The 12240-nt window shown below is 40.1% G+C and overlaps 1 protein-coding gene across 2 annotated transcripts in view; it reads left to right on the forward strand.

Annotated features, from left to right (window-relative positions):
- The window catches only part of CAP2 (cyclase associated actin cytoskeleton regulatory protein 2), a 131587-nt gene that overhangs the window by 47809 nt on the left and 71538 nt on the right, over nt 1-12240 (forward strand). For both annotated transcript variants that reach the window (XM_001493518.7, XM_023624485.2), the window contains exon 4: nt 7334-7411. In XM_001493518.7, the coding sequence (XP_001493568.1) occupies nt 7334-7411 (78 nt within the window). The remainder of the gene's footprint in view (nt 1-7333; nt 7412-12240) is intronic.

The raw sequence follows: 12240 nt of genomic DNA on the forward strand, positions 1-12240 counted from the left end.
TTTGCCATTATGAGGTATTCACACTGCTCTGAAGTAGTAGTGTTATTTGAAGTGGACTTGGTTTAGTTGTAAATGTATATTACAACCTCTGGGGCAACCACTTAGAAAAGTAAAAAAAGAATATAATTGATCTACTGAGAAAGAAGACAAAATGGAATCATATAAAATGTTCGATTAAAACCACAAAAGCCAGAAAAAGAAGAGAAGACAAAAATGGGAACAAATAACAAGGGCAACAAATAGAAAACAGTAATGAATATGGTAGGTATTAATCCAGTTACATTAATAATCACTTTGAATGTCAAAGTCTAAACGTACTAAAAAAGAAAGACATTGTCAGAGTGGATCAAAAAAACGTGACCCAACTATATACTGCCTACAAGAAACCCATTTTAAATATAAAGAGACATATATATTTAAAGTAAATGGATGCAGGAAAATATACCATGCTAACACTAATCCAAAGAAAGCAGGAGCAGCTATATTAATTTTAGACAGAACAAGTTTCCAAGTAAGGACAGCTATCAGGGATTAAGAAGGGTGTTGCATAATAAAGGAGTCAATTCTCCAAGAAGACACAACAATTCTTAATATGTGTGCACCCAACAACAGACCATCAGAGTGGTTGAACTGCAAGAGAAATAGATGAATCCACTACTGTAGTTGGAGGCTTTAACACCTTTCTCTCTTAAATAGACAGATCCAGTAATCTGAAAATCAGTAAGGATGTAGTTGAACTCAATAACACCATCAATCAACTGGATATAATGTACATCTATAAACTACTTTATCCAACAACAGCAGAATACACATTCTTCTCAAGCTCACATGGAACATTCACCAAGATGGATCACATGCTGGTACAGAAAACCCACCTTAGCAAATTTAAAAGAATAGAAATCATGCTATATGTGCTCTCAGACCACGTTGGAATTAAACTAGAAATCAATAACTGAAGGGTAACTGGAAAATCCCAAAATGCATGGAGATTAAACAAAACACTTGTAAATGACACATGGGTCAAAGAAGAAATCTAAAGAGAAATTTAAAAATATTTTGAACTAAATGAAAATGACAACATAAGATCAAAATTTGGGGGATGCAGTCAAAGCAGTGCTTAGAGGGAAATTTATAGCATTGAATGACTATATTAGAAAAGAAGAAAGATCTGAAATCAATAATCTAAGTTTCCAGTTTAGGGAATTAGAAAAAGAAAAGAAATAATAAGAATTAGAGCAAAAATCAGTGAAATTGAAAACAAGAAATCAATAGAGAAAATCAATGAAAGCAAAAGCAGTTGCTTTGAAAGATGAATAAAATCAATAAGCCTCTAGCCATGCTAAATATGAAAAAAAGAGACAGAACACAAATTACTAATATCAGAAACAAAAGAGGGGACATCATTACAGATCCCATGGAAACTAGAAGGATAATAAAGGAATACTATAAGCAATTCTATGCCCATAAATTTGATAACCTAGATAAAATGGACTAATTCTTTGAAAGACACATCTGCCAAAACTCACACAAGAAGAAATAGACAGCCTGAATATATCTATTAAAGAAATTGAATCAATAATTAATAACATTCCAAAAATAGAAAACACTAGGCCTAGATGGGTTCACTGCTGAATTCTTCCACAAATTTAAGGAAGAAATTATACTAATTCTCTACAATCTCTTTCAGAGGATGGAAGCAGAGGGAATACTTTCTAACTCATTCTATGTGTCCAACATTACCCTAATACCAAAATAAGACAAAGACATTATAAGAAAAGAAAACTACAGACTAATATCTCTCATGAACAGAAATTCAAAAATCCTCAAAATATTAGCAAATTGAATCCAAAAGGTATAAAAAGAATTCTAACCACGATAAAGTGGGATTTATTCCAGGTATTCAAGGCTGATTTAACATTCAAAAGTCAATTAATGTATTGTATCACATCAGCAGACTGAAAAAGAAAAATCACGTGATCATATCAATAGATGCAGAAGAAGGATTTGACAAAATACAACACCTATGTATGAGGAAAAAACTCTCAGTAAACTAGGACTTGAGTAACTTTCTCAACTTGGTAAAGACTATCTATAAGGAACCTATAGCTAACATCATACTTAATGGTGAGAAACTCAAAGCTTTCCCACTAAATCAGGTACAAGACAAGGATGTTCCCTTTCACCACTCCTTTTCATCATGGTACTAGAAGTCCTTGCTAATGCAATAAGGTAAGAAAAGAAAATAAAAAGTATATAGATTTGGAAGGAAGACATAAAACTATCTTTGCAGATGACATGATCATCTACGTAGAAAATCTGAAAGACAAAATACTTCCTGGACCTAATAAGTGATTATAGCAAATAGCATCAGTGTCACCTAAGAATTTATTAGAAATGTAAATTCTTGGGCCCACCAAAATCTGTTGAATCTGAAACCCTGGGCATGGGACTCAACTGGGACTCAGTCTGTTTTACCAAACACTCCAGGTGACTATAATGCACACTCAAGTTTGAGAACCGCTGGTGTAACCCTTCTTTCTGGTTCTTAATATGTCAACACAGATGCCTTTTATAATCTGACTCATACAGTCAGTGCTTATGTTCATGGCTACAAAATTAGGCATCTTCAGTCTTGTTTTAAACAAAATCAAGTTGTAGGTGAAATGTGTTTTTGGCATCCTGTCACCTTTTTTTTTGTCAGCCCATTCTCCTGTCTTGCTTTCATCGATCAGATCCCTTTTTACATCTTCATTGGCTGAAACTCAGGGGACTTCTCCTTTAGGGTAGAGTAGAGGCCCCTAAAGAATAAAATCTAAAAATGCAATATCTCTAATTATGAAATATATGACATTGGCAGACTAATTGGGAAGGTATGTGGGGAAAGCATTGACAGTGACTTTCCCAGAGCTCACAAATTGCATCCGACGAGCAGATGCCCATCTTCCTGTCCTTAGTCAGAGGAAGAGGAGCCCCTTCCCTCGGCTGTCTGGTTCTCAAGAAGAGGGCTGATGTAGTTTTGGAAGATCTGGAAATGCCTTCAGCACAGGCACTCTGGCTGGATGCTTTTTGCATCTCTTCCTGGTCTCGCCTGTGCCTTTTCCCCGAGTTGTGCCTGTTCATTTTGCCATCCACATGGTACTTTGCGGCCTGTAGCTTTCCCAGTGAAACAATGCAAAGCTTTGATGAGTGTTCAGAGATCAATTGGGCTTCCCCAGGGAGCCAGCTCTCCCGCCAGGGGATTAGATGGAAATAAGTCATATTTAGCTGGTGTCTGCCTGCTTTAAACTGATTACTGAAATTCATTCTCCTACTCTGTCCCTGAGGACCACAGAATGAGACAGTCCACCAACCTATCTGCCTAAGAGCTGCAGTTGCCTAAGTGATTATTGATGGAGTTCAGACAAAATAAAATGCACAGCTTTCACTCTTACTCAGACTCTCTCTTTCATCCCTGCACACACGTGTTCACAGGTGGATAGATGCCCATGTTTACCCACAAAGGTCACTGAGGCTCTCTGAGCCCTGCACATGTGTGATGGACAAACTCAGCAAAAACCCTCAATTATTTGTCGTTACTGAAAATCCCTACGTTTGGCTTTTTCTTTCACCATGTTTTGAACTGCCTGAGTGAGCCAAATTCTCCCTTTCGAGTTGTCAGAACTCAGCAGGTTCAGTAAAATTGCTCCTAAATAGGATGCTGTCTGGTGGAGGGGATTCATGGAACTTTCCAGGAGTATGAAGCAGGTGGATTGGAATATCTCAAAGGTGCGATGAAAATCTTTTGAAATGTGGACTGATGAGGTTAAAAATGAATGTGGTTTAGAGTCTGCTAATGATGCCCAGAGTTCCAGGGAGCTGGAAGAAGCGCACAGCTGACTTCTCAGAAAGATTTGCCTACATAAGCAAAATGAAGGGAAGAGTTGAAGCACACGTCTAGGTATTCAGCTATTCTCCACTCCAACCTCCACACCTATTGTTGAGTGAAAGGCCATTTGGGGGAAGAGACTAATTAATGAAATTGGCCATCTTCGCTAATCAGACCCGCCAGAAAATTGCTCTATTAGCAACAGGCTAAATGTTGTAACTAGGGAAAGTAAGAAAGGCTAATGATAGCATTCATCTTGGGATAACTACAAAAATATTGTTAATGCCACCTCTGAGCTGCAATGTTAACTACAGAAGTCAGGCGAACCCGAATTTACTGTTCCCACAGCAACTACAATTTAGATGACTCTGCAAGGCTCGTCACAGATGAGGACGATACCTCTGTATTCCTGTTGCTAGGAGAAGTGCAGTTCTTTTATTTATATCCAGGCTGTGGAAAGTTGTCTCATAGTCTTCTTTTTGGAAATGTCATCATTAGAGACTGACAAAATTCCTTCTGAACCATTGAAAATACGCATTTCGATATATGGATACACATTCATGCAGCTTAGAGCTTCACATTCATGGGGTCATACTGGCCTCCAGGACTATAAAATTTGAACATCCTGTATCCTCCTCAAGGAATATCAAAAATTTGAGATTTGAGCAATATAATCTCAGCAATCAGGCTACTGGGACAAAGAGAAGAGGAGACGGTTTACTCCAAAAAGAAAAATACACCCTCATTTAAACATTCATGAGACTTAATCTCTTATAGTGTTGATGATTGAATTTGTGATTTTAAATATAAATGGCCTACAAATCTTGGTTTGATTTCAAGCATTTTCTTCTCAGTAAGGAAAAAAAATCCTTGGATAAGAAATAATGAGAAAAGTTAGAAACAGGATTAGGGTGTTCATTTCAGTAAGTATTTGGAAAATTCGTCAGATACCAAAACGTGATAATGAAGTGGAATGACAAAAACTAGTCCCTTCCCAGTTAGTTAACACATTTACCATTTTAGCCCAGAAAATTGTCTGCTATTGACACTGGGATGAAGTTAACCTAATCCTGGTATTGCTGTTTTAAGTTACCCGTGTTTGAAAATGTATTAAGCTGGTTCTTACCTGTCTATTAGAGAAGTTAGTCATCCAGGATGGCAGAGAGATAGAAACTGCCCCCAAACAGATGTGAAGATAACAAGGAGGAGATGAAAGATGAAATCGCTAGTGTAAAAGAATATACAAAAGAATATAAATTTGTGACCAAATAAAATTGAATCAGAATTTTTCCCTCTGTACAAATAAGCCAAAAAAAAAAAAGGTGAAAAAAAATTCACTGATAGTAACTAAACAAAAAGCTATAACCTAAAGCAATACATTTCAGTAACTGAACACTGAGCAGCTTTTGGTTCCTAACTTTGCTTGTATTCCCCACCCCCTTAAAGATATACCATAAAAGAAATGAAATTAGGAGAGGGAAATATGAAACAGGAAAAAGAAACCATGGGGCTGCTTCCATCTGTAGAGGTAAAGGCTTCATGTCTGGGTTCTGAATTGGAGAAATGATCTGAAATCTGAGGCGACCCTCCATCAGAATGGTCTGTGTTCCAAGTAGATGGAGTGAATTCTGGTTTAGGATATTTAACATTCCCAGAAGAATGAATAGCACCCAAATTCTCATAAAGACTGGACATCACCTCAGCTGAGCTCTTCCTTTCCCTATCTCCTGGTTCTGTCAGCCCTTCGAAGAGTAGACAGAATGCAAAGCAATTAGCTCTCAAACTGTTGCTTGAAAGGGAAAATTAACTGATGTCCAATATGGTGGCAAAAAGCTCAAGAAATCACCCACATGGCAGCTACAAATAGTGTGTGAGAAAGGAAAATAACATGCAAAAGGAAAGACATTGACTAGCCCTCAAAGAAAATAAAACTTAAAGAACAGAAACAGATTCCTCACAATGGCTTACTAAGAATATAATTTATACTCTTAAAACTTAGTAAGAATATTGGGGCTGGCCCCATGGCACAGCGGTTAAATTTGCACATTCCACTTCGGCGGCCAGGGGTTCGTGGTTTTGGATCCCGGGTGCAGACCTACACATTGCTTGTCAAGCCATGCTGTGGTAGGTGTCCCACATATAAAGTAGAGGGAGATGGGCATGAATGTTAGCTCAGGGCCAGTCTTCCTCAGCAAAAAAGAGGAGGATTGGTAGCAGATGTTAGCTGAGGGCCAATCTTCCTCAAAAAAATAAAATAAAAATAAATAAATAAAAATTAAAGAATTAGTGAATTAGTTAAGAGCAGGTAGAGGGTGAGGATAAGAGAATACGATGCCACGTGTTTGAAGATGTTCCCACCTGTACAGCTCCTGTTTGGTAGGTTGAATCCAAGTGGCACTGAAATCTCTTCCAGATCCATCTTAATGATAGTTGTAGAAGCCACTGGCTCTTGGTGAGCATATCTTTATGGGGATGGCTTAAGGGACAATTCTCTTTCCACCAGAAGGTATGGGACAAATTTGAGCACATCATGAAAGAGCACAGGAAAGACACCCTTTAAAAACAACTGCACTTTATGGTGCAAACATTTTTTAACCATTTTATTGAGATATAATTCACATATCATAACATTCAGTCTTTGTTGTGTGTATGTAAGGAAGATTGGCCCTGAGCTGACAACTGTTGCCAATCTTCCTCTTTTTGCTTGAGGAAGATTGTTGCTGAGCTCACATCTGTGCCAGTCTTCCTCTATTTTTGTATGTGGAACGCCACCACAGCATGGCTTGATGAGCAGTGCATACATCTGTGCCCGGGATCCGAACCTGCAAACCCCAGACCGCCAAAGCAGAGCACGCAAACTTAACCGCTGTGCTACTGGGCTGGCCCCAACATTCACTTTTGTAAAGTGTACAATTCGGTGGTTGTTAGTATATTTGGCAAGTCGTGAAACAATTACCGCCGTCTAATTCCAGACCATTTTCATCACCCCTAAAAGAAACCTCCTACCCATTAGCCGTCACTCCCCATTCCACCCTCCCACCACTAGTGCCTGGCAACCACTAATCTACTTTCTGCTCTGTAGATTTGCTTATTCTGGACATTTCATATCAATGGAATCATGCCAATGTGGTCTTTTTTGATTGGTTTCATTCACTCGGCATAATGTTTTCAAGGTTCACCCATGTGATAGCATGCATCAGCACTTCATTTCTTTTTAATGCTGAATAATATTCCTTTACATGGCTATATCACATTTCATTTATCCATCCATCACCTAGTGGACATTCTAGTTGTTTCCTTATCTCAGCTATTATGAATAATGCTACTGTGAACAAATTTATAAGTTTTTTTATGGACCTATGTTTTCATTTTTCTTGGGTATATACCTAGAGGTGGAAATGCTGGTGGTGGTAACTCTTTGTTTAGGAGCTCAGACATTTAAATTTCCCTCTTCCTCTTTGTTCCCAGGCAGAAATGGTGCATAGTGCTTTCCAGGCCCAGCGGGCTTTCCTTCTGATGGCCTCTCAGTACCAACAACCCCAAGAGGTAAGAGTGTGTCCTGAGAGAGGGGCTGCCTAGGGAATGGGTGATGTGAGACAGAAAACAAGGAGGCAACAGAACCAGCTACTGTGACAGACATCCTGAAAATGAGATTTTAGCATGTGTAGGTTCTGTCTCAGATCCAGATCATAGTTTGGAATGTTTCTTCTGTCTTCATACTCTTATTATGGCTGAATTCATACTGTAACAGTTGACTTCACCAGTTTAAAAGGTCAATATATTTATGTCATCCGTAGCTTTTCCTTTCTATTAGTCTCACAACTGTTTTATAATCAAGGAAGTGTTTACTACTGATTTTTAGTTCATATTTTGTGCTGCTTTGTTATCAAAAACTGTTCACATCTGTCATCATGTATAAATTCTGTGTATGAATTTGATAGCTCCTATTTCTTAAACACTGTAGCTAGGCTAAGTCAGTGCTTCTTAAAAGTACTGTGTATATGGACCATTTAGGGAGCTTCGGTGCATTTTCTGATCCATTGGGCCAGGAATACGGCCCGAGATCTGCTTTTTAATAAGTTCATATGCATGCTGATGATTCTCATTCTCAAAACACCAAAACTGGAGAGAATCTTTTGACTCTATTCATACTTAGGCATGTTCCACTTCTCTTTTCTCTGCCACCATGAATATGGATTAACTTTTCTTAGGTTTAAGATATTTAGAGATTTTGGTGCTAAGTGCACCGATGTTACCAGTAGAATGATTTTAACAACTTTGAACCTACCATAACATTGCTGTATGAGGCCCAGAGTAAACTTCAAAATAGAAAGGAATAAAAATAGGGGCTGGCCCGGTGGCGCAGTGGTTAAGTTCACACGTTCTGCTTCTCGGCGGCCCGGGGTTTGCAGATTCGGATCCCAGGTGCGGACATGGCACCGCTTGGCAAAAACCATGTTGTGGTAGGCATCCCACGTATAAAGTAGACGAAGATGGGCATGGATGTTAGCTCAGGGCCAGTCTTCCTCAGCAAAAACAGGAGGATTGGCAGTAGTTAGCTCAAGGCTAATCTTCCTCAGAAAAAAAAAAAAATTAATAATAGCGGATATTAAGAGCAAAGTGGCGATTGGCAGGGGTCCTTCTGATTGCCAAGCCACTGTAAATTTCTCACTCTCTAAACCCAGGCCCCACCACCAGCAGCCCAAACCACTGACATTGTGTCAGGCACATAACTCTGCTCCCTCTATCAAGGGTGCATAAGAACAACGTTTTAACTGTGCTAATTATGTAATAAATGAAGTTATTCATTAAAAAGTAGAACTACAACCAGCATACCTTGTTAATAAGAAAAAAATAAGAATTGTTCTCTTGACTAAATACTCTGTATCTGAAGTCTGTTAACAACCATATAAATATAAAAAATAATTAAATATTCATTATAACACAATAGCTTATATTTAATAGCTCATTTTGAATTCTAAAACAAACTCCTGAAGTTGAGAAGTTGAACTGAGGGGCTGACCCTGTGGCATAGTGATTAAGTTCAGCCCACTCTGCTTTGGTGGCCTGTGTTTGCAGGTTCAGATCCTGGGTGAAGACCTATACCACCCGTCAACCATGCTGTGGCAGCATCTTACATACGAAATAGAGGAAATTGGCACAGGTGTTAGCTCAGGGCTAATCTTCATCAGGAAAAAAAAGAAAAGAAAATCTGAGAATCCTGAGAAACTAGGACTTTGACTTTCAGGGGATGAAGCTCAGCTCTATAAAGGGCCAAGACCTGAGACCCCAGACCCTCCTTGGAACAGTGGTTCCCAGCCCTGCCTGTTTAGAGAAATCACCCAGAAAATTTTTTAAAATAGCAGTGCCTGGATCTCACTCCAAGAGGTTCTGGTTTAATTGGTCTGAGGAATAGTCTTGGCCTTGAGAGTTTTACGGGCTCATCAGGTGATTCTAACTTGCAGACAGAGCTGCCACCCCGACCCTGGATGGATGCATCACTTCCCTCTTGTGAAGTGAGGAGTTAGCACACAGCCTAGGCAGCAGCTTTGTAGGGATGGAAATATTCTATGTTCTGCTGTGGATGCATTTTCCTCCTTGGCCTTCTCAATCTCCTCTTTGTTTCCCTTTACAAAAGAGAACACTGAGGCTAGGAAATCGCGGTGTGATACATACTAGAAACAGCCTTAGCCTGGCTTTTCTGTGGTTGAGGTGGGAGGAGAGGTGACTTCAATGCATCATAGAGAGTCTCAGATGAAGGGAAGAACCATGACTTTCCTGGCTCATGCCCTGCTCGATCCCTTCTTTAAGCACAGAACAAGAGGCCTCTCCATTGGCCTTGCACAGAAAAGTCAACTCACTAAATCTTAGATGAAGAAGTGAACTAGGGAACAGATGAATGAAGGCACTGGGACCATGGCATTCCAAAATGAGCCATGGTCAGGGATCATGTGTGGCTTAGCATGTGGCTGTGGAGATTCCTGGGTATAGTATCTGTAGTTTCCACTTTCTCTACTGCATTCTTGAGAAAAGGGAGAGGAATGGTTTCAGGGGACTTGTACTCAGGAAGGGCACGTGCTGGAAAGGTTCCCTGTAGCGTTTGGCACGGTGCTCCAGATCAGGGAGGCAAATGCAAAGTGATTTTTAATGACCACCTCCCTTTCTGTCCCCTCCATCTTTGCCCAGAAGCACCTAGTACTTCCACTCAATAGGAAAGCAGATTTGGTGAAAATAGTCCATGATGAGGCCTTGATTTTCCTGTGAACATTCTAGAAGATGCATCATAAAGAAGATTATCATATAGCAAGTTGTATTTTCTCATAGGAACAATGTTATTACTGTCCACGTCTTCTCTTCTTGCAGGAAAATTTAACTCCTGTAATTTCAGTTCTCAGTGATATATGGCAGTGGTTCTCAAACTTTAGTGTGTGTGAGAAGCACCTGCAGGGTTGTTAAGACAAGATTGCTGGGCCTCACAGAGTTTCCAGTTCACTAAGTACTGGTCGAGGCCCCAGAATCTGCATTTCTGAAAGGTTCCCGTGTGACGATGCTGCTGCCTGTCCAGGGACCAACCACACTTCAAGAATCGGTGGTGCACGGATTGCTCTCCTATTTACACCTGTAGCTCAAATTGATTTCAGATGCTTCTGACTTTCATTCCCAGCTGCCTCTAGACCAGTGCCTCTCAAACTCTAATCTTCATTTGAATCACCTGGAGGTCTTGTTAAAGTGCAGCATCTGGGTTGGTAAATCTCGGGGGAGGCCCAAGAATCTGTAGTTCTAACAAGCTGCCAGTGCTGCTGATTCTGCTAGTCTGTTTCAACACTTTGACCAGCAAAACTTTAGGTGTCACCGCCTGAAATCCCTACAAGCACAAAATCCCTTAGTAGTCAAATACCAAACTCATGTTCTTTTCTCCTGACGTTTCGATATCAAAGCAGGCTGTGTTATGCTGCAGTAACAAACATCTCCTAAGTGTTAGTGACATAACAGCAGTCTGTTTCTTGCTACTATGTGCCTGTTACAGGGTGGCTTACTTTCTAGTGGATGAGTTATTAAATAATCACCCAGATAATTATTTACTTAAAGTAATTATTCATACAATTATTTACTTAGTGTTGTAACAGGGCTCTGAGAGGAAAGGGTAGAGAATGAATCTTCAATAGGAGTTTCGGGCGTTGGGAAGGGAAGATATTTTAGGGCAGAGAACCTTCCAGGCAGTGCCTGCAATCCCGTTGATGAAGGTCACTACTTAGACTGCAGAAGCATAAGGCAAGGCCAAACCAACATTAGAGGTCAGTTGTGGCCTGAGGATTGTATACGCTAGAAACCCAAGATGGGGTGTGAACACCCTGGCTGGGTGGAAGCTGGCAACCTCCTAGAACACAGAAGAAGAACACTGATAAAATGCTGGAACCCACAGCAATGCAAGCTTGCAATTAACGTTAGCAAATATTTATCAAGTGCTTGCTGTGAACCAGGCTCTGGAAAAACCCCTATCAGATGGGCAGGGCTTGGGGACGGGCATATGTGGAATATCCGAGGGGAAGGGACCTTAGAAATCATCTCGTGCAGCACTCACAATGCAAAGGTGAGCCAGGAGAGGTTCAGAGGGAGGGTAACTGTTTTGCTCATGAGTGCCAATGCTGATAAACTGCTCCCAGATAACTCTGATCCCCAGAAATCTCAGCCTACACGCTTCACCACTGCACAGCCACCTCCAGTGCTCTGCGCTGTTGCTTTAAGCCAGAGTGCCAGCCTTCAAAGAGATTAAGTTTACTAGGGGGTGACCATCAAACAATTAAAATATTTTGTATTTACCAATTGTAAGCAAACTGCCAATCAATCAAGGTAGACCTTTAGTGGTACCAAAATTCGGAGCAGTAGGGACCTTGTAGACAAAGGGGATGAGGAAAGGCCTCGTAGAGGAAATCAAAGAACAATACAAGAGTAGTAATACAACTGCTTCTTAATAATATTAATATTACAGTAATATTAATATTAATAAAGTGGTGGATTTGTTTAGCACAAATTCAAAAAAACGTTCCTGGGTTAAATACGTTTGGGGAAATTCCATACTCTGTTCAGTGAAGAAATGTGTTAAACATTATTAAACCCACATTTCCCCAAACTTATTTGACCATGGAGGCTTTTCATAGAGGGACGTCTATTTCATGTCCTGCAGAAGGCTGGTGCCCCGTTTGCAGAATGTCGATGTGTGCATTTCTTTTAAGTTGTTCTAAATGCTTGATGGTCGTTGCTTTAGGTGAATTCTATTAGCAGGGGTTCTGTGGTAGACAGAGTTCCAAGATTGACCTCAGGATTCCCACCGCCTAATGGACACACCCAGTATAATCTGCTCCCCCTTAGGGGAA

This window comes from Equus caballus, chromosome 20 (genome assembly GCF_041296265.1).
Source record: "Equus caballus isolate H_3958 breed thoroughbred chromosome 20, TB-T2T, whole genome shotgun sequence".
Taxonomy (NCBI): Eukaryota; Metazoa; Chordata; class Mammalia; order Perissodactyla; family Equidae; genus Equus; species Equus caballus.